This window comes from Canis lupus, chromosome 5, assembly GCF_003254725.2.
Source record: "Canis lupus dingo isolate Sandy chromosome 5, ASM325472v2, whole genome shotgun sequence".
NCBI lineage: Eukaryota > Metazoa > Chordata > Mammalia > Carnivora > Canidae > Canis > Canis lupus.
Window position 1 is genome coordinate 77,669,064 of NC_064247.1, and position 21,880 is coordinate 77,690,943.

The following is a 21,880-nucleotide window of genomic DNA, read 5'->3' on the forward strand; positions in this document are numbered from 1 at the left end:
TCTTTTTTTTTTTTTATGATAGTCACATAGAGGAGAGAGAGAGAGGCAGAGACATAGGCAGAGGGAGAAGCAGGCTCCATGCACCGGGAGCCTGACGTGGGATTCGATCCCGGGTCTCCAGGATCGCGCCCTGGGCCAAAGGCAGGCGCCAAACCGCTGCGCCACCCAGGGATCCCTCTTTTTTTCTTTTAAAGATTAAAATATCTAAGCTTTCCCTCTTCTACAAAAAACTAGACCTTTAAGCCTCTACATAGACAATTCCTTAAAGCAGCATTTTAGTGGTGCATGGGTGGCTCAATCACTTGAGTGACAGACTCTTGAGTTCAGGTGAGGTCATGAGATCAAGCCCCACATCGGGCTCTGTGCTGGGTGTGGAGCCTCCTTAAGATTCTCTCTACCCCTCTTGCCCCCTCCCTCTCAAAAATAAAAAGAGCTCCATTTAAAAAAAAAAAAAAGAGCTCCATTTTAATGCTACCACTAAAATAATTTCAAGCATCTAGGTTACATTTATTATCTAATCTATAAAAGAATAAAGAAGTTAGACTAGACATTTCCACATATTTCTTCTACAACTATGAGTCAGAAAAAAAACTTAGAGAAACAAAGCAGAATTTTATTTCAGGAAATATGTTTACACCTCACTCAGATACTGTCTTCAAATGTGCTACTCACCTTCTGTGGGTTCAGGACTTTAATGACTTGTGTGATGGTCCCCGTATTAAATGCTGGGACAATGCTGCTGCTAGGAGACAGAAGCTGCAGCTGGAATGTCTGTGGGGAACAAAGGGCATGCTTCAGAAAAAATAATACACTCAACACTATGTCAGAGATGTCAACAAATATAAAAGTCAAGTAACAGATTGACCTACTACTACGTTCTGTTTGTTTTCCAGATATCAACAATTCATAGCATGTGACTATAATCTTCATCTTATTTTAAAAAACCCACTGTTAGAGGAGGCCTTTGATCATGAAAAACTAACAATGAGCCACTCACTGTCTTTCAGGCAAAAGGAACTTTAGCCTACCATTTTTCAAAAGGTGACCAATTCTTGTTCTGGCAACCTCACTTAATAGTAACTGATCAACTATGAAGGTAAAAAAAAAAAAAAAAAACGGGTGCATGTGGCTAAAAAAAGCCAGAAAGAAATGAAAAACAGAAAGTGCTTTCTAGAAATAACCAACCAGCATACCAATAACCAACTACAGGCCTTTATGCTTGTATATATCTGGATGGTTGGGATAGGGAGACTTAAATTTTGTTTTCTCATGTCAACATAATCTGGAATGTGTTAATGGCTACATGACAGAGGTAAGGAAAGGCTGCAAAGAGCCAAGCTGTTAATATGTATGTGGAATACATCAAGATCTCTTCATCGGCGTCACAGGTCTTAAGTGAACAATTTCATGCAAAGCTAGGCTATACAGCAAAAAACCTGGAAAAGCCAATTGCCATAATGTGTAGTGTCAGTGGGTTTCATTTGTTTACAAAGAAGAGAAATAAAAGTGCTATCATATCAGCAAGATAGGCAAACCATAACTGTTGGTACAATGTAGTACGTATGTAGCTATTCTACATACTAGGATTTTACTTTTTTTTTTTTTTTTTTTTTTTTTTAAAGAAGGCTCCATGTCCAGCACGGAGCCCAGTATGGGGCTTGAACTCATGACCTTGAGATTAAGACCTGAGCTGAGATCAAGAGTCAGACACTTAACCAACTGAGACACCCAGGCACCCCCATACTATGATTTTAAAAAATCTCTCCTGAAAGGGTAGTCTTCTAAAATAATTGAGAGTGAGAAAAGAGAGAGGGGAAGAGAAGCAGAAGGAAGAAGAAAGAGTAAAGGAGAAAGGGAGGGAGGGGGGGAAGGGGGAGAGAGACAGAAAGATGGGCGGGGAGCAGGGTTGGTGGAAGACAAGAGGAGGAAAGTCTATCCAGCCTTCTCTTAGGACCAAAATTGTAAGAGTAAAGAGACTTAATATCAACTCACAGACTTATTATGTTGGGTCTTATCATAATTCTATTGTCAAGATATATTATATAAGCTGAAATATTAATATTTACATTTATTTAACCAAATGTACGATGTCATTAGTTGTGTGTTCCCACCATCATTTTATGTACCACTGAGAAAGAAAACAGGCTACCAACTAAACTATGACAAATCATCAATTTTAAAATGCATCTCAATTTCAGAGACAATAAAAAGTAATAGTAGAATCTATGAAATATGATATTTTGAAGTTCAAGATACATGACATGCAAATAAGTATTGTACAGTATAGCACCAAAACTAAGGCCATGCTTTAATGGCAGAGATGCTATGTTGCTAGAGTACAGACTAGAGCAACAAATGTAAAACCCAAAGTTGCAGCAGTTAACATTTGCTGAGCAATGAACATATGAAAAGTGCTTAAAACAGTATACAGTACATAGAATGCATCTATTCTTCAAAGGAACTCTAGGAAGTAGGTATCACAATCACCATCCTCCCTCTGTAAATGAAGAAACTGAGACATAGAGGTTAAGTAACTTGCCTAATGTCATTCAACTAATATTGAAACCACCCCATTCTAGTGATTCTGAAACATCTACATGACTCCTAAAAAATGGCTCCTAAAAAAATGCAAGTAAAGGAGGCTGCAAAGTCAGCAGTAACCACAAATAAAAGGTCTTCAAATCCTGAAAGTGTGTTGTTTGAGTATCATATCTTACATGGTACTGCAAAAATTAGATTAGCTTAGTCTAAACCAAGGGCTGGCAAACTATGGCCCATGGGCCAAGAATGACCCAACATCTGTTTTTATAAATGGTTTTTTGGAACAGAGCCACATTCCTTCATTTACATATTAACTATGGCTTCCCCTCCCCCCCACTATACCAGGAGATATGAGTAGATGTAACAGAAACCATATAACCTAAAATACTTACTATCTTGTCTTTTACAGAAAAACTGCCCACTCTTCATTCTCAGTATTTCTTTATACAAAACTTTTCATTATTCTAAGACAGACCATAAATATTCCTTAAACTAAGGTTTCATATACAAACAAAGCTTCAATTTATAAAAACAAGCAATCGTTATATCAATACTAAACTAGATACTAATGAAGAAGGAATGTTTCTTTCACTTAAATAAATATCAAGAAATAAAAACTTTTAATTCTGATCTAGTGACTAAAGAGAATACCAAATAGATAAAAGTCTTCATCTTAATGACTTTTGATTCCATGTTAGATTTTGTGTTTTTTAGGTTTTTATCACTGTATTACTGAACCCCAACCCATCCTCAATGGCCTGAGCATTAGCAGACCACCTTGCAGAATTCTGCTGTCTCACTATAGCTACTACTAGAATATACTTTCTTTACCCTATAGTGCTAACTAGAAGAATATTTCTGACAAAGTAAAAAGCTTTCATTAAAAATGACATGCTTCAATGAACCATAATAGTTACATTATTGCTAATTTGGGTTAAATATGCAAAATCACTTTAACCTCTAAACATTAAAATGTATCCCTTGCCAAGTGCATGAAAGAAAAAAATCAACCCATCTTTAATCAAAGGAAACAGGCAAAGAAGACACTGTAGTACCTTTGGTACTGCAGCCTGGAAAACAAAGTCTGTCATGTCCAGCTCTGTGCTGTTGGAGGCCTGTATCGTTATCACTGTGACGCTAGGATTGGTATTTGACCGTTCAAAGGTGAATTCTATCTTCAAGCCATTCTTACTGTATGCTGTGATGGAGGGGATGCCTGGAAAGTACAGAAAGATCAGTCTAATTGCAGTCAGCTTAATGCTTACAGAATTACACCTCTCACTGATGGTAATCATACCTGTAGTGATGTCATTGAAGAGAGGCTGTGATGAAAGCCCATCCAACAAGAAGGGGGGCTGGGATATCTGTGGGACTGAGGCAGGGGCAGGAGCAGCAGCTGGAGCACCTAAATGAAACATTCCAATGGTAAATCAAATAGCCAGCATGATATAGCTCACACACACACACACAAAATACAGGAGATAATTATTTCATCTCAGGTTAAGAGAAGGACTCCTTAAACAAGATGCAAAAAGCATAAACCAGAGGCATCTGGGTGGCTCAGCAGGTTAAATGTCCAACTCTTGGTTTCCGCTTAGGTCAAGGTCATGAGACCAACCCCCACATCAGGTTCCATGCTAAGTGCACAGAGCCTGCTTAAGATTCTCCCCCCCCCCCAAAAAAAAGATTCTCTCCCCCTCATGCCCTCTGCCCCTCTTCCTCCTAACGCTCTCTAAATGAATAAATGAATACATAAATAACTACTCCTCTTTTTTAAAAAAGCATAAACCACAAAGGGAAAGAACTAAATATTCAAATACTTTAAAATGAGTAACTTTTATTCATTAAAAATACCATAATAAGATAGACTACAGGCAGGAGAAAATGTTTGCCACAAAATAGCAAACAGATGAGTATCCAGACCTATAAATATTTTCTATAAGTCACTAAGAAAAAAAGATGGTAAGAGAAAAAGATAATAATAAAAGTTGTAAGAGACAGAAACAAGCAATTCACAGAAGAGGGGAACCTGAATGAAAAGAGAATCAGTTATAAGAGATAGTGAATATTACCAACAAGATACTACTTCACATTAATAGAATGGTTAAAATTTCAATGTCTGAAAATACCAGATACTGTTAAGAATATGGAACAATGGAGACTTCTAATCTCTGCTGTTAGGATACAAAGTAATACAAACCTGGAGAACAATTTGCAATAGGAGAGTTGAACAGGATTATACCTCTAAAGTTCCTCAACCTCAAAACTAATGAAATTTTACGCTAATTATTTGCTGTAGGGGGATACCCTGTGCTTGTAGGATATTTACCAGCACCCCTGGCTGGTACCCATTAAATGATAGCAGCAATCCTCCCAGTTGTGACAATCAAAAGTATCTCCACATAGTGCCAACTGCCAACCCCTTGTGGGCAAAATAATATTTTAATAATAGTAATAATTTAATAAGATTTCATTTTATAAGCTAAGTAGATCAAAGCATTTAAATTTTATAGATGTTAAATACTGCATACTAAAATTTTAACACACATACACATTTAAATACCCTGGGAGAGGTGGTATGAAGTGGAGGAAAGAAGTCACCAAATTACCATCTTTATTTGATCCCTCCAAATAAGAACAAGTTGAGAATCATTTAAGTGATAGGAAATGATCATGAACTGAGAGAAATCAGGATCCCAAGAAGAGGCATAAGAAAACACAGTAAAATAAAGAGTGCATTTTAGGTTTAAATATATTTCAAACTACTTATAAAATTATCTGGAAAATATACCGGTTTTAAAAGGATTAACAAAGTGAAGTGAAGTAAGGCTAAAATTAAAAAAAAAAAAAAAAACCCAAGTACACAAGAAAAAAAATGACATACTAAAAATTAGCAAAGAAAGTAAAAATATACATGGCCAAGCAAAACTCAAGAAGCTGAAACAAATGCGAACAACATAACAAGTGTAGTAAAGCAGAATACCAATAAAGGATACAAAAAATATTCATACAGTTCTAAATTTTATAACTCTAATCTAGTAATTTTCCCACAATTTCCATTTCCAGAACAATTTTAGAAATGCATTCCTTTTTTTTTTATTTTTATTTTTTTTATTTTTATTTATTTATTTTTTTTATGATAGTCATACAGAGAAAGAGAGAGGCAGAGACACAGGCAGAGGGAGAAGCAGGCTCCATGCACCAGGAGCCTGATGTGGGATTCGATCCCGGGTCTCCAGGATCGCGCTCTGGGCCAAAGGCAGGCGCCAAACCGCTGCGCCACCCAGGGATCCCAGAAATGCATTCCTATGGAAAATCAGAGGCTACTCAAAACAAGGTGGCAGCATATGAGTCCTTAAATCCCTCAGATTTTAGCTCTTTTCTCCTGTAAAGGAACAGTAAGTAGTTTTGGGAAATAACAAAAACTCACTGCTCCAGTTCCCCTAAAAGCACACACTAAATTTATTTCCTAATTTCTACTTACTTAAATTACTCTGCATTAGGATATATGACTGTAATGATGGCTTAAAGAATGTAAAACTCAAAAATGTTTAACCTAATAAAGAAAATGTGTTTGTTTTGTTTAAGATTTTATTTACTTATTTGAAAGAGAGATCATGAGCAAAGGGCAGAGGGAGAAGCAGTCTTCTCACTGAGCAGGGAGCCCAATACAGGACTCAATCCCAGGACCCCGGATCATGACCTGAGCCGAAGGTAGATGCTTTAACCGACTGAGCAGCCCAGGTGCGCAGGCAAAGGTGTTTAAAACACACTGTGAATAAGGAAAATCCAGGCTCTTTAACATTTTATTAGTCTTCTTCATATAACACTAGGAAAATAAAGTAAAAACAAAAACAAAACATTAAGACCTCCTGACAGGGCGCCTGAGTGGCTCAGTCAGTTAAGTCTCTGCCTTCTGCTTGGATCATGATCCCAGCGTCCTGGGATGGAGCCCCGCATCACATTGCATTGCATTGGGATCCCTGCTCTGCAAGGAATCTGCTTTTCCCTCTGCCTCTCCCCACTGCTTGTGTACATTCTTGTCTGAAATAAATGAATAAAATCTTTTAAAATTTTTTTAAATTAAAAAATTACAATTGTGAAGATTATGAACTAACATGGAAATGCTAATATATTAATAAGTGTATCATCTATACACTATGTTTTAACCAAGGAGTTGTTTTTGCTTTTCCATGTATCCAGTAGAGCTGTGGCATCTGGGGGATTGAAACTATTTGTGAATGACTCAAAAGTGTATAACAAGTAACATTTTGAATTTTACTAAGACATAAATATAAACCATAAGCTCTGGGAGGAAGCTGTTAGAAAAAAAATCACTTAATCTCTGATAGCCAGGCTAGATATCCTTCCAAAATCCTTATCCTATGGCTATTTTCTATTTGAGGTCATAATACGTAGTAATTCACCATTATACTTTTAAAGAAATCACTTTAGAAATTATGTGCTACAGTGATACACTTGGACTCAGGGGTTCATAATGTCACTGAATACATCAACAATTAACTAATGTCTACTACATATAAACAAACATGAGAAAAAAACATTCCCAAATGTAAAGTTGTATTTGAATATCATCATCAGGGACAATTTTTCCCTTCATTGCTTTATTAAGAGGAAGAGAGGAAAATACCTAAATATCTCTCTTCCCTCCACAAATGGCCTTGGCTCCTGAAACCAAATTATGAAAAAGAAACATAGAAAAACTGATGTTTTAGGACACTAACCAAAAGCAGAAGTGACTTGGGATATATTTCTTTTGTAGCCTGAAAGTCCTTTCTATCCTAAATACTATGAGAGCAATTTATCCTCCCAACATTAAATACTGGACTTTAAAGAATCTCTGTGAATTATCTCTAGAATACTAGCATGACAGTTTACAATCCAGATATTGTGAAGATTCTCTTCCCACTCCTGACTCAGCCTCCCCCCTCTTTAACTGATTCATGTGCCAGGAAGTCTATGTTCACTGTAGTTTTTCCCCAAGGCCTTTATCTCCAGCCAAGCATTAAATAACTCCAGTTTGGTCTCACCTGTAAGGTTGATGTCTCCCAGCAAATCAAGAAGTTCTCCACCAGCAGAAGCTGGTTTGCTTGTAGGTGCAGTTGGAATAACAGGTGTTATGTCATTTCCTCCCAACAAATCCAATAAATCATTGGCCTAAACAAGGAATAATATCTCAATTCATTAGTCATTTATCTAATCTGCATCTAAGGCAAAGCTCTTTCAACACTTAAAAATAAGGAAGAGAATCCTCAATCAATCCAGGAACGTTGAAGGCAATCAGCTGAGATACAGGTTATAAGGAACTGTTATAAGATTCCCAGATAAGCAAGTGAAAAGCTACCTGGCTGGTGGGCTGTGGCCCAGAAGGTGGTGGTTTGGTCTCTAGTGGAGCAGGTTCTGTCTCTCCATTTGTCTGCACAATCTCAGTAGGGCCATTTGTGGTCACTTTTTCCATGACAGGCATTCTCTCAAGCAGGGCAGACCTGGAAGAATCTGAAGTGGTTAAATTCTAGGCAGTTAACCTAGATTCCCTACCCAAGACAATCAGTGTTACTATATTAGAGCCAGACATGGACAGTTATCTCTGCTCCCCACCCTCTAAAACACACACTAGAATAGAAGGTGGATTACAAGAATACATGACCTAAATTCCTGACTGGATTAAGGGCAGGCGAGAAACCCTGAATAGACAAACTGTCCACCTAAATCCCGAGAGATGGGGATTTCTCAGAGGTACAGAAATTGGAATGAAAGAAAGGTAAATAAGTAGGTATTAGCCATTTCCAATCAAGAAGACACTGCATAACAGAAGTGGAAAAAAGACCATGCATCACAAAGTTAAATATTAGGACGAGATTCTCTTGAAAAAACACAACTCCCACTTCTTAACCAAATAACATGGAAAATGAAGCAAATATTTCACACCAAAAGAAAGGGGAAAAGGTGAATGAAAGGACACAGATAATTTACAAGGTAGACAGAAGAGAAGATGGACAAATAAAAGCAGACAAGCAATTAGGATTAAACAGAGTTGTGAAGTCCAGTAATAAAGCATGAGGAAGGAGTCTCCTTTGTGGATTATCAAGACAATCTGTTCACATGCTAACAGCCATATGCATTGATTAGTTTCTTCCACTTACCTCATATGGTCATATTTCTTAAAAAGTGCATTATATTCTACTGCCCTCTGTTGGAGTTCCACATCAATGCTGCTCCCATAGATGGAAACCACTTTCTTAATTCGGCTTTGGGATAAAATGACAAAAAAATTCAAATACCCAAAAGAAAGTTCGTAAACAAGCAGAGAGAACAAACAAACCAGTTTTCTGGTTAAAAATCCGAAATACTCCTCTTTCCTTAATTTACATATCTTTTCAAAGACAAAACACCTTTTTTTAATGTATATTTTTCTATTGGAGTTCGATTTGCGAACATACAACACTCAGTGCTCATCCCTCAATTGCCCCCCCCCCCCAGTCAATTGCCCCCACCCAGTGCGCGTCACCCAGCCACCCCATCCTCCCCCCACCTCCCCTTCCACTACCCCATGTTCATTTCCCAGAGTTAGGAGTCTCTCCTGTTTTGTCTCCCTCTCTGATTTTTCCCACTTATTTTCTCTCCTTTCCCCTACAATCTCTACACTTTTCTTTTATCTTCTTACATCCAACATACACCTGAACACCATCATCTACCACTAGTACTTGTTCTGTTAGATGTCCCATACCTAAAATTTGCTAGAAAAAAGTATCAATTATTAATTTGTTACAAAACAAGTATATTAATGTTCATTCTCTTCTTTAACAACCTTACAATAAGCTTTTATCAACAAAAGGTTATTACCTGACAACAAATTCTTCTAGTTCACCATTTAAAGGGTTAGTTTTCACAGAACTACAGAAAGTCTAAGAGAACTAAGTTTGCTTTAAATATGTCTGGCTGAGAAACTAATCCAATTGACTTTCATTCCAAATAGTGAAGAGCAGAATTTAAACATTTAACGAACCACCCAAACCTTTGTGATTTTCTTCCTCTTCAGATACCTCAAAATATTATAATAAACCAGAACCCTTATAGAGGGAAGTAACTACTCTACTTTAAAAAAGAGAAAAGGCATTAGATATCTGATTTTATTTTTTGTAAGATTTTATTTATTTATTCATGAGAGACACAGAAAGAGAGAGGCAGAGATACAGGCAGAGGGAGAAGCAGGCTCCAGGCAGGCAGCCTGACATGGGACTTGATCCCAGGTCTCCAGGATCACGCCCTGGGCTGAAGGCGGCACTAAACCGCTGAGCCACCCGGGCTGCCCAGATACCTGATTTTAAAAACAAAAACAAAAACAAAAAAACCCATAACTTTTTATCTTTAAAATAATAAATGGTGGGATGTGGGAAACAAGGGAGTAAAGTATAGATAAAATAAGGATGAACCATAAATTAATGATTATTACTGTGGAATAAGAGTTATATATGATTCATTTTACGACCCTATTTTGCCTTTCCTTTAAATTTTCTATAATAAAGAGTTTTAAAAATTACAAAATAACATGTTCATCCTACTTTTTCTCCATACTCACTTTACAGTACAGGTGAATCGGGTAGAAAGCTTCATAATGGCAGTGAGAGCATAACCTCGGGTCACAGAGGTGGACATATTAGAGATTAGAACACTCTCTAAAATATCCAACACTTCATCTTCTGTTACCTGGGGAGAAAAAAAAAAAGTCAATATCTAAATCTGATATCAAGTCACAGGATGCCACCAGAAAGACAACCCTACCATCGTTACTAAAACTCTAACAACTATCTGTGCTTTGCCACAGTAACTGTCCAAGCTGATCCATCAATCAGAAGCAGGTAGGAGATTTAAAAAAAAAAAAAAAAAAAAAAGAGTGGAAAATACCCACTGGAGGCTGAGAGCCATATTATATTAATTGCAAGAGGCAGAAGTAAAGAAGAAAATAAAAAGATAAATAGAGTACAAGTGTTGTTGCTACCACATCTCCTAAAACCCAGTCTTTTAATAAGCAAATGCTGATATGGATAGGTCTCATTTCTTATCAAGCCACAGCGTAGGAGAAACAATATAATTCAGTCTCATATCGTAAGGAGTAGGTTCTATCCCGACACAGTAAGGATAGTAAGTTCTATCACAAAAACTGCCAAGTTTCCCAATAGAATTCTGGCATTAACTTCTTTAACAGGTTTCCACGGAATCGACCTCAACTCATAAAACATTATCCTCCTATAACCAAAAACACTAGTTTCTCCCCTCCTGAGAGAGTAGCAAAGGGTACCTGAATAGGTTCTTCCTCTTCACACTGGCCTGATACAAGAAGATCTCCATATTCACCTATACACCATGCAGCCACTTGTACCAAAGGTTGCTGTCAAAACAAAGACACCATTTGTCAAAGGCTTTCAATCCTTGCAAAGATTAATGCAAATCCCAGGTCATCTAATCATAAAGGTCAAAATCAAGGCACATCTAGAGTGTTAGTAACAAGAACACACAGGAACGTAATGGGTAATTTCCCTACCAAAGTAAAAAGTACCTACTTGAGAATAATCACCAAGAATTGCTTTGTACAAGCGCTGGACAGTATAGGCATGCATCTCCACACTATTGGTTATTAACTGGATCAAGTTGGGGACTGCATCATCACGAACGTAGCTTCCTGCCTAAAAAGAAATGCAGTTATCCTTAAAACACACTACAATGATAAGAAATGTTAGCTATTGCTTTTATTCAAAGAAGACTGCTACGAAATATCCTCAAAGATAAAACGGGTTCCGATTCTCAGGTTCATATGCAGCTCAAACTTCAAAGTCTTATTCAGATGACTTCCTTATTTAAATGAGTATTCTAAGTTTTCAAATTTTAAAAAAAGTAAAAAAAAAAATCTCCTTTGTAAAAGTAAAAAAAAAAAAAACAAAGGATTAAAATTTTAAGAACTTTTCTATTTCAAAATAGATTATTAGGTTTAAGATTTCAAAAATGTAAGAAATGCAGTAACTGGGAACTTAATTACAACAACCTCTCCCATCTCACAACTCTTCAACACAGTTAAAATCATATGGGCTAGCTACAGAAACCAAACTACTCTGGAGGATGGAGAGGAGAGTGTACGTCAACAGTCCAAAAGGACAGCATGTTAAAATAAGAATTAAATAAACTGTAACCTTTTTAAAACTTCAATTTAAAACATCGCACTGTCCTTTAGAACTATAGTTTATAAAAATTACAGAACCATTCATCCCAGAAAGGTCAAAAATATTTTGTATTTAATCATCCACACTTTAAAAACAAAAACAAATCTAGTCTCTTTAATGTCCTCTTTACTAGTAGAATCTAAGATACTATTTGCAACCATGGAACAAAGTAAAGTTATTCAACCTGTGAGGAAACTAAATCTTGGCCTTGTCAGAGCATTATGATAACCAAGTTGTGTAGGACACAAACAGTGGAATCTGTGCCTGATATCAGCCCACCTTGATCAAGCTCCCATTACTGGACAGAGGAACAGGTCTGATTTACAAGAATGAGACCAGGAAAAAGAAAAGGAAAAGGAAAAGGGGAGATGGGGAGAGGGGGGGAACAGAGAAGAAAAAGAAAAAAACCTCAGGTGACTGGGATGCCCACACCTACTAGAAAAACACAAAGAGGAAGAAGTTTGGGAAAATGGTCAAAAAGGAACAGAGAGAAGCTAAAAAGTAATTTGTTTTATATTCTTCCCCAATGGGAAAAAGTAGTGTTTAAATAAGAGAAAGCATCGATATGATCTAAATGACATTTATACACCACTTTATCCAATAGCAGAAAACTCCTTATTCTCAAGCTCCAATGGAACATTCACTAAAGACAGACCACATTCTGGGCCATAAAAAAAAACCATCTCAAATTTATTTAATTAAAGTAGGTTCCAAGTCCAACATGGGGCATGAACTCATGACCCTGAGATCGAGAGAGTCACATGCTCACTGACTAAGCCAGCCAGGGATCCCAGAAACATCTCAAATTTAAAAGAAAAAAGCTGAGGGGCACCTTGATGGGCTTAGTTAGCTAAGTGTCGGCCTTGGGCTGAGGTCATGATCCCGAGGTCGATTAAGCGGCAGATTGGGCTCCCCACTCAGCAGGGAGTCTGCTCCTCCCTCCCCCAGCTTGTATTCTTATTCTCTTCTCCCTCTGCCCCTCCCTCCCCCAGCTTGTATTCTCTTTCTCTCTCAAATAAATAAGTAAAATCTTTTTAAAAATAAATAAAAGAATAAAAGTCATACAGGACTTAATTAGAAATCAAGAACAAAGATAGCTAAGAAACCCCAAAATATTCGGAAATTAAACAACTAAACAACACTTAGGTCAAAGAAAATTATAGACCAGTATCTCTCATGAATACGGATGTAAAAATCCTTAAAAAAATATATCAGCAAATCAAATACAACAATGTATAAAAAGAACTGTACAGCACAACCATGTGGGATTTATTCCAGGTATGGAAGGTTAGTTAGTTCAACATTCAAAAATCAATTAATTTTTGATCCAGCACATCAATAGGTTAAAGAGGAAAAATCACAAGACCATAATAAGATTACCTAAGTCAACTGGAAAAATGAAAAGTAGGAGCATTAAAAAAAGAATGGTTTAAATTTTGACAACACTTTTCTTCAGGAGCTCTAATTGTTCTCTTCTTTTGAGCCTTACAGAAACTAATAAACTGTATCCTGATTCATACCTTTTGTTAAAATATAGTTTTCCCATTAAGTGCATTTATTAACATTTTTACAAAATTAATTCAAATAAACTAGAAAACTAGCATGTCACAGACAGAATTCCACAGCAACAAGCATACATACACACACAATTTTAACGATATCATTCCTTCCTACAGATGTTTTATAACTTGCTTAACCAAGGACCATTTGCAGACTTGTAGTTTTTCCCAGTTTTCTCCCATTAAAAAACAAGATTGGGATGAACATCTTTGTATATACATTTTTGTATACTTGTTGTCCTTGAATTTTTCCAAGATAAATTCCTAAAGAGAATTGATGAGTTAAAAGGTACCAAAAAAAAAAAAAAAAAGGTACAAACTAGGGGCGCATGGGTGGCTCGGTTAAGTGTCTGACTCTTGATTTTGGCCCACGTACCCGAGTATAATTCTAGAAAGGTGGCAACATTTTATACCCACTATGAAGTGGAGAGTACTGCCTATTTCTTCATTTCCTAATTAACACTAGGAATTAGATTAAAAAGTATGACAAGTAAAAAAGGATACCTCACTTATAATTTTACTATTTCTTTATTAATAAGGGTATTTTTCAAAATTAATTAGCCATTTCTTCTTTTGTGAAATGTCTGTTGAAATGTCAATTTTTCCATTACAATGTTTGATTTTTCCTATTAATTGTAAATTATTTATAGATTAAAGATATTAACATGCTGTCATATGTTACAATATTTTTCTCCTAGTTGCCTTTGCCTTTTAACTCTGTAGGTTTTTTTTCCTTTTGCTATGTGTGTTTCAATTTTTAATGTGATAAATCTGTGAAAGTTTCCCTTTATTGCAGCTATTCCTGGTGGCAACAATTACACATAGCAGTTATGTTTTCTTTAAATGCCACTGTTCGGGATCCCTGGGTGGCGCAGCGGTTTGGCGCCTGCCTTTGGCCCAGGGCGCGATCCTGGAGACCCGGGATCGAATCCCACATCGGGCTCTCGGTGCATGGAGCCTGCTTCTCCCTCTGCCTGTGTCTCTGCCTCTCTCTCTCTCTCTCTCTGTGTGACTATCATAAATAAATAAAAATTAAAAAAATAATAATAATAAAAATAAAAAATAAAAAATAAAAAAATAAATGCCACTGTTCTTTCATTTTGATTAAATCTGTAATGCCTATTAACTGAATGATAAACAGGGAAGCTCTAAAACTCTGGACAACTGCCAAAGAAAGAATATCTTATAAAACCATAATTTTAAATCCAGAATAAATTTATTCATTCAAAACCCTCCAATGGCTTTTTTAAAAAAACAAAAAACAATTTCCAAACTCCTCTGAGGACCTATATAATCTAGTCCCTGCTTCAGTCCTACTGTTCTCTGCCTCTCATGCTACTGGCTTCATTCATTTTCTTAAAGCTCTCCAAGCAGGCCATACTTGTTGCTACTTAAGGGCTTTGTAACACTCGCTGTTCCCCCAAACCTTAGCATGGCTCCTCATTTCACTGAAATCTCTCCTCAAGCGTTTCCTTCTCTGAGCGACATGCCCTGACTTCTCCACCTAAAAAACTTGGCCCAATGCCCCATATTCTTACTCTCCCCGCCATTGCTATAGTCCTTCATGCCGCTTCAGTGTTTCTCACAGTATTTTTTTTCCTGCCTAACAGGATACTACATATTTCCCCATGAATTTCCTACTCCCTCACTAGAAGTAAAATGTGTAAGTTTCATGAGAACAAGGGCTCATTAACCAGTACATCTAGTGCATAGTATATGTGGACTAAAAAAAACACTACTTACCGTTGTCAGAACACGCATAATCGTGTCTATATGCCACCGTTTGGAAGGTGCATACCTGGGAAAATAATTGCACCAGATGAAACAATTAAAATCTGGGAACTAGTCTATGCTCAGTGACTTTCAAAAATCCTGTCCTATATCTTCTTTAGGTTGACTGGTAAAGTGATTATTTTTGGACACATTTTATCTTCAAATCTAGCAGCTACCTCATTTCAAAGGGTAATGAAATGGTACAGAAACTCAGAAGTTTCACATTATAACTGCAAGAGGAGTTACTGAGCTGAGACATGGGACTCCATCTCCACTTTTTCAGAAAACAAATCATAACGATAAAGCAGGAGGGCAGAGAAGAAAGAAGAAAAAGGACTGTTCCCAAACCCAGGCAACACTAGGACTAGAAACTCAGTCCCTTAAATTCATAGGGCAGAAGGGAAAAAGAAATAACCATTCTACTAAAATTGAGGTACTTCTTCCTAAAAGTTTTACAAAAAAAACACAATTTAGGTGCTATGATGGTATAGTTCTTCTATTCTCTACCAAAAAAAACACAAACAAAAACTTTTCTATCCTCTCTTCATAGATGAGAAATTAAAGAATATAAAAGATTTTATAAAAGTAGAGGTTTTTGGTTTTACTTAAAACCAAAGTATACTTAAATACTGACTAGAATGGCCTTCTAATGAAGCAAATTTCTAACTGGGAGCCTGAAATAAACATTACACATTTTAAATAGGTTTACAACATTTTCCCCCATGTTGTAAAGGTGCTTTCCAAAAGTTCCAAGCATCTTTTACGAATAAAAGTAAAAATCTTACTTTTCTGCAGCAAGAAAGATTCCAGATGCACAGTCTGCTTTAAATTCTGGCTCACATGAATCCAGAAAATAAAGTAATTCCTTCATCATGCCTCGTATATTATTCCCATTTACCAGGGCAAAACTCAATTCCATTGCACGCCTTGCAGAGGGAAAAAGTAAAAAATAAAAAGTTATGATATTTATAGTAAGAAAGAAACAAAGACCCAGGTGTGTTATTTCTGAACATCAAGTACTGGCAGATGTATTGGATGTTCTTCCACGATCTTGTGATTCCAATCTCATACACAAGATAACCAAAGTTATCAAAGTTAGTTTTAACATTTTGAATTTTCATTCAACACTTTTCTTCAAAAAGCTCTAAAAGATACCTAACTCATGACCAAAAACATAATTTAGGTTCAACAGTCTATACTATGAAGTGGAAATTCAGAATAGTTAAAAGGCTCAAAAAGAGAAGCAACAAAATTACCCAATGATAATACCTCTTTGCATTATTCCTTAAAAATGTGATAAAGCCACCATATTCTTTTATTACACCCACTTCTGTTTAAAATTATAGTCTACATCAAGATATAGAAAATTGGAATAAAAAGACGCCTTGAGGACATTACGGCAAGCAAAATAAGTCAGAGAAAAACAAATACTGTATGATGTCACTTACAGCTAGAAGCTAAAAAAGCCAAAAGCACAGAAACAGACTAGAATGGTGGCTAATTACCAAAGTCTCAGGGTGAGGAGAAAGAGGAGATGTTAGTCAAAAAGTATAAACTTCAGCTACAAAATGAGTAAGTTCTGGGGATCTAATGTACAGCATGATGGCAAAAATCAATAATAATAATACTAATGTATTATATACTTGAAAGTTGCAAAGAGAGTAGATCTTAAATATTCTCACCACAAAAAAGAAAGAACTATGTGGTATTACACAAGTGTTAACTAATGCTATGGTAGTAACTATTTTACAATATATATCAAATCAATGCAATGTACATCTCAAACACAATGTGTTTTTTTTTTTAATTTTTATTTATTTATGATAGTCACACAGAGAGAGAGAGAGAGGCAGAGACACAGGCAGAGGGAGAAGCAGGCTCCATGCACCAGGAGCCCGACGTGGGATTCGATCCTGGGTCTCCAGGATCGCGCCCTGGGCCAAAGGCAGGCGCTAAACCGCTGCGCCACCCAGGGATCCCTCAAACACAATGTTTATGTTAATTTTATCTCAATAAAGCTGTGGGAGTGACAATGAAAGTGAAAATGAGGGCCATGGCAAAGGGAAGAAGGGCATGTGCTATGTGGGCAAATAAGAGTTTCTGTAACTGCCTATCAAACTTGGCTACCAAGGCAAAACAGAAATGTTTAACATATAAAAGAAGATTACAGCATGCATCTTTTTATATTTGGTTAATAATTTCAAACATGGTATATAAACTGACTTTCAAAATACCAATTCAGGGATGCCTGGGTGGCTCAGTGCCTTTGGCTCAGGGCGTAATTCTGGGGTCCTGGGATCAAGTCCCACATCAGGCTCCCTGCATGGAGCCTGCTTCTCCCTCTGCCTACATCTCTGCCTCTCTTTCTCTCATGAATAAATAAATAAAATCTTCAAAAAAAAGGGCGGTGGGGGGGAACACCTGGATGGCTCAGCAGTTGAGCATCTGCCTTTGGCTCAGGGCATGATCCCGCGGTCCTGGGATCAACTCCCACATCAGGCTTCCCGGCATGTAGCCAGCTTCTCCCTCTGCCTACGTCTCTGCCCCCCCCACCTCTGTTTCTCATGAATAAATAAATAAAATCTTTAAAAAATATATACCAATTTAATAAGTAGGAAATACTTTCTAAGCTCATCTATAAATAACATTCAATCTTAACAGGAATATAATAGTAGCTAATTCTCACATAATGAATAAGTACTTTATATATAATAATCTACATAATCCTGCATAACCTTTACAAATGGGTGCTCTTCTATTTGCATTTTACATATGTGAGGCAGAGAAAGGGTAAGCAACCAAACCAAGTTTAATAAGGACAGAGCCTGGGATGCCTGGGTGGCTGAGTGGTTGAGCTTCTGGGTTTGGCTCAGGGCATGATCCTAGTTTGGGGATGGAGTCCCACATCAGGCTCCCTGTGAGGAGACTGCTTCTCCTTCTGCCTATGTCTCTTGCCTCTCTCTGGGTCTCGAATGAATGAATGAATGAATGAATGAATGAATAAATGGTCAGAACCAAGATTTGAAATGAAGCACTTGGGATCCAGAGTCAGAGATCCTTTTTTTTTTTTTTTTTTTTTAAAGATTTTATTTATTCACTCATGAGAGACACAGAGAGACAGAGAGAGAGAGACAAAGAGAGAGGGTGGGGGCAGGGGTAGAGACACAGGCAGAGGGAGAAGCAGGCTCCATGCAGGGAGCCCGACATGGGACTCAATCCAAGGTCTCCAGGACCACATCCTGGACCGAAGGTGGCGCTAAACCGCCGAGCCACCTGGCTGCCTTTTTCTTTTTCTTTTCTTTTCTTTTTTTTTTTTTTAAGATTTTATTTACAGAGTCAGAGCTCCTTAAATAGACTGTCAAGAAGACACAGGTTTTACTTTTGAAAAGCAAAGCCCCGTCACGAGTAATAGAAAAACAACACAGGAGTCAGAAGGTCTAATTTCTATTCCCAGGTCTGCCCCATACAGGGGGGCAGGTTTAGAGGAATCATTTGATTCCTTTGGGACTGTATTTTAACTAATCTGTTAAGTGGGGGTAGAAGTAATTGTCTGATCCGTCTCATTGGCTTGCTCTGAGAATCAACTGACAGGCTTATAAATCCTGAGCAAAGCACTCCCTAGCCCAAAAAATCCTGGGCACCTGGCTGGCTCAGTTGGTGGAGCATGCAAGACTATAGGGTTGTAGGTTCAAGGCCCACATTGGGTATAGAGATCACTTAAAAATAAAATCTTTAAAAAAAATTTTTTTTTCAATTAAAATAAATCCTATGCAAAGTACTAGGTGAGTTAATGTTGCTGAGTTTAGGTCTACCTTTTTTTTTTTTTTTTAGTTTAGGTCTATCTTTAAATTGCTCACACACTTAGCATCTGCTTTCTAAAAATAAAAGGAGGGCAGCCCCGGTGGCTCAGCGGTTTAGCACTGCCTTCAGCCCAGGGCCTGATCCTGGGGACCCAGGATTGAGTCCCACGCCGGGCTCCCTGCATGGAGCCTGCCTCTCCCTCTGTCTGTGGCTCTCTCTCTCTCTCTCTCTCTCTCTGTGTGTGTCTCTCATGAATGAATAAAATCTTTAAAAAAAATAAAAAATAAATAAAAATAAAAGAAAAAATAAAAATAAAAGGAACTCAATATCAATAGATATTTGTTAAATGAATGAGTTCAGAGATCATTCCAAATCTAATTTATTCTGAATTTGAACACAGAACCAAAAGTTCACTGAAGCCAACTCTAACTAGGTTTTACAAACATCTCCAGTTCTTCCAATAGAATCAATAGAGTTAATCCATCCAGGAAAAGAATTTATGCATTTTCAAATTGCCACCTGCTGCCTAACAGTCATTCCTAACACACTGTCCTAAAAAACATGGCTACTTCTAGTATCGTGGGGTGTGAGTACTGTGAGAAAATGTGTGCTGTCAGCAACTGAGTTTCAGCATTGTGATAAAACACTTAGCCGATGGATCACTCCGTATTTTCATCCTCCAGCACACAGAGCACAGCACCTCTGTTAGGCAGACTACTGCCAGCTTATCTGTACCTGTTTATCATAAAGAATCAAGGCGGACTTTAGCGTGCACTTCAGTATCCCTGATCGGCCTCCTTCACTGACCTAACCTCCTCCTTGCCAATCCTTTCTTAAAAAGAATTTACTCAGCAGAGTTCATCTGTGAAAATAATGACTAAATAAACAAATGTCAACATCTTCATTCTTAAAACTATTATGAAAGTTATCAGGTGGGGGGGGGGGAAGAACTATCAATAATCTGTTACCGTTTTATTGAGACATCCAAATCCTTTAAACAGTCCACAATTGTGCTTCTGTGCCTCTGTACTGCATTATGATCTGTCTGCACAGTCTTCAACAAAGATGTCAAAGCTACGTATCTGGATGAAACAAAGTTGCAGAAGACAGAATTAAAATGTAAAATTCAGGATAGTTCTTCTCTACTTAAATAATGACAAAGATGATTTAAATATGTTTTAAGCATTTAAAAGACAAGACAGAATTAGAGAGTATAATGGTAACATCTTAAAGGCATAAAAGACATTATAATATAAAGTAGTGGTAACCAGGAGGATTTAGATTTGCATTCATGGTCAAGTCCATTTAAATTCTAAAAGTACATGATTCCATTCTTTCAAATTCTTCCAAGTAGTACAAGAAAAGCACATAGTATGCCTTTCCACAGCCCCAAAATGCAAGAGGAATTGATTTCAATGTTACCATTTATATTTTCTTTGCTTTTGATACTAGCACCAAACTCCCCCTATTAAATCTGAATTTAAGATTCAAGTATTTAAAAATTCTTTTGGAAGGGGGAGATAATTCAGGGTATCACAATGATTATTTACACATTTTCAAATGCTCAACATGATAAGAAACAACATTTTCTCCTGATTAAAACAGGAAAAAGGGCAAGCAGGGTATACTACACAAAGTAACAAAATAAAATACTGATAAATTCACCTACTTAAAAAAATTAGCTGGAGTTCACAAACACATTCCAAGTCTGTGACACAAAATGTTATATTTTTCTTAATTTGCAAGCCACAGCCTCTACCTACAAGACTCTAGCCCCTCTGCTGTATGGTTCTATAAATGAGTTTTATTGGAACACAGCCATTCATCACTTACATAGTCTATGACTGCTTTCATACCAAGATCCAGAGTTTTGAATAGTTGCCACAGAAACCCTAAGGCCCACAGAGCCTAAAATATTAACCATCTGGTCTTTCACAGAAAGTTTGCTGACTCCAAAATTGACAATGTAAACAAAAGTAAGAGTTAAGTCATAAGGCATATCCTCAAATTCTTTACAAAATAGTAGTTTTAAGACCAAAAATTAAAATCCTGAGTTGAAGTTCTAGATATGTCACTCAATACATGTGCAATCTTGAGCAAAGTCACTCTTGAAAATACCATGTAATACCAAGATACACGATATTTTCCAATTGACTTACCTAATATTCTTGTCGTTGTTCAATAAGAAACGACCCAGGATATTTATGGCTAGGACCTAAAGAGAAATAGCATAGGTTAAAAATCTAAGAAAACTAAACATTTATATTGTTTAAGGATCACACCTCCTGGCCTCTGATCGCGCAAACTATTTAAAAGTGAAATAGATGGTATTTCTATAGATGGCTAGCACAAAACAAAACAAAAAATCCGAAGGCAAACTCTTAAAATCATATTCTATTTCAACAGTAATTGCTGGAAGATTATGTTTTAAATTCTTGTTAGTGGAGGAATAATATTGGCAAAGCCTCACTGGAGAAAAATCTGGCAATAATTATGCATATCTGAGTAACTCCTCTGCTTCAACAATTCCACTTCTAGAAATTATCTGACAAACACACTTGTACATATGCACAAGAATCTACTGCAACATTATCTGTAATCACAAATGATTGGGGACATCTTAAGTGTCCATTTATAGCAAATTTGCTAAGTATACCATGGTACATCCACACAATGGAATATCATGCAGCCATTAGGATTCTGACACATGCTACAACATGGATGAACCTTGAAGACATCATGATTAAGTGAAAAGTCAGCTACAAAAGGACAATACTGTATGATTCCACTTACATGAGGTATCTAGAATAGTCAAATTCACAGAGACAGAAGGTAAAATGATGGTAGACAGGTGTTGAAGGTAGGGAATAATGGAAAGTTATTGTTTAATGGATACATAGTTTCAACTTGGGAAGACAAAGAAGTTGAGAAAATAAACAGTGGTGGTGGTAGTGGTTGCAAAACAATGTG

At 36.9% G+C, this 21,880-nt stretch overlaps 1 protein-coding gene and 1 non-coding gene across 2 annotated transcripts in view; both read right to left on the minus strand.

The window, feature by feature from the left end:
* The window catches only part of AP1G1 (adaptor related protein complex 1 subunit gamma 1), a 79,040-nt gene that overhangs the window by 5,538 nt on the left and 51,622 nt on the right, over positions 1-21,880 (minus strand). Inside the window, exons 10-22 of the mRNA XM_025426741.3 lie at positions 21,070-21,125; positions 19,879-19,992; positions 15,895-16,035; positions 15,080-15,134; positions 11,124-11,246; positions 10,862-10,951; positions 10,142-10,269; positions 8,706-8,810; positions 7,907-8,048; positions 7,593-7,719; positions 3,839-3,946; positions 3,597-3,757; positions 673-771 (exon numbers count right to left, since the gene is read on the minus strand). Coding sequence (XP_025282526.1) covers positions 673-771; positions 3,597-3,757; positions 3,839-3,946; positions 7,593-7,719; positions 7,907-8,048; positions 8,706-8,810; positions 10,142-10,269; positions 10,862-10,951; positions 11,124-11,246; positions 15,080-15,134; positions 15,895-16,035; positions 19,879-19,992; positions 21,070-21,125 — 1,449 coding nt within the window. The remainder of the gene's footprint in view (positions 1-672; positions 772-3,596; positions 3,758-3,838; positions 3,947-7,592; positions 7,720-7,906; positions 8,049-8,705; positions 8,811-10,141; positions 10,270-10,861; positions 10,952-11,123; positions 11,247-15,079; positions 15,135-15,894; positions 16,036-19,878; positions 19,993-21,069; positions 21,126-21,880) is intronic.
* On the minus strand, positions 19,515-19,599 carry LOC112647688 (small nucleolar RNA SNORD71). The gene has a single exon (XR_003128434.1). It is a non-coding gene; the product is annotated as a small nucleolar RNA SNORD71 (small nucleolar RNA).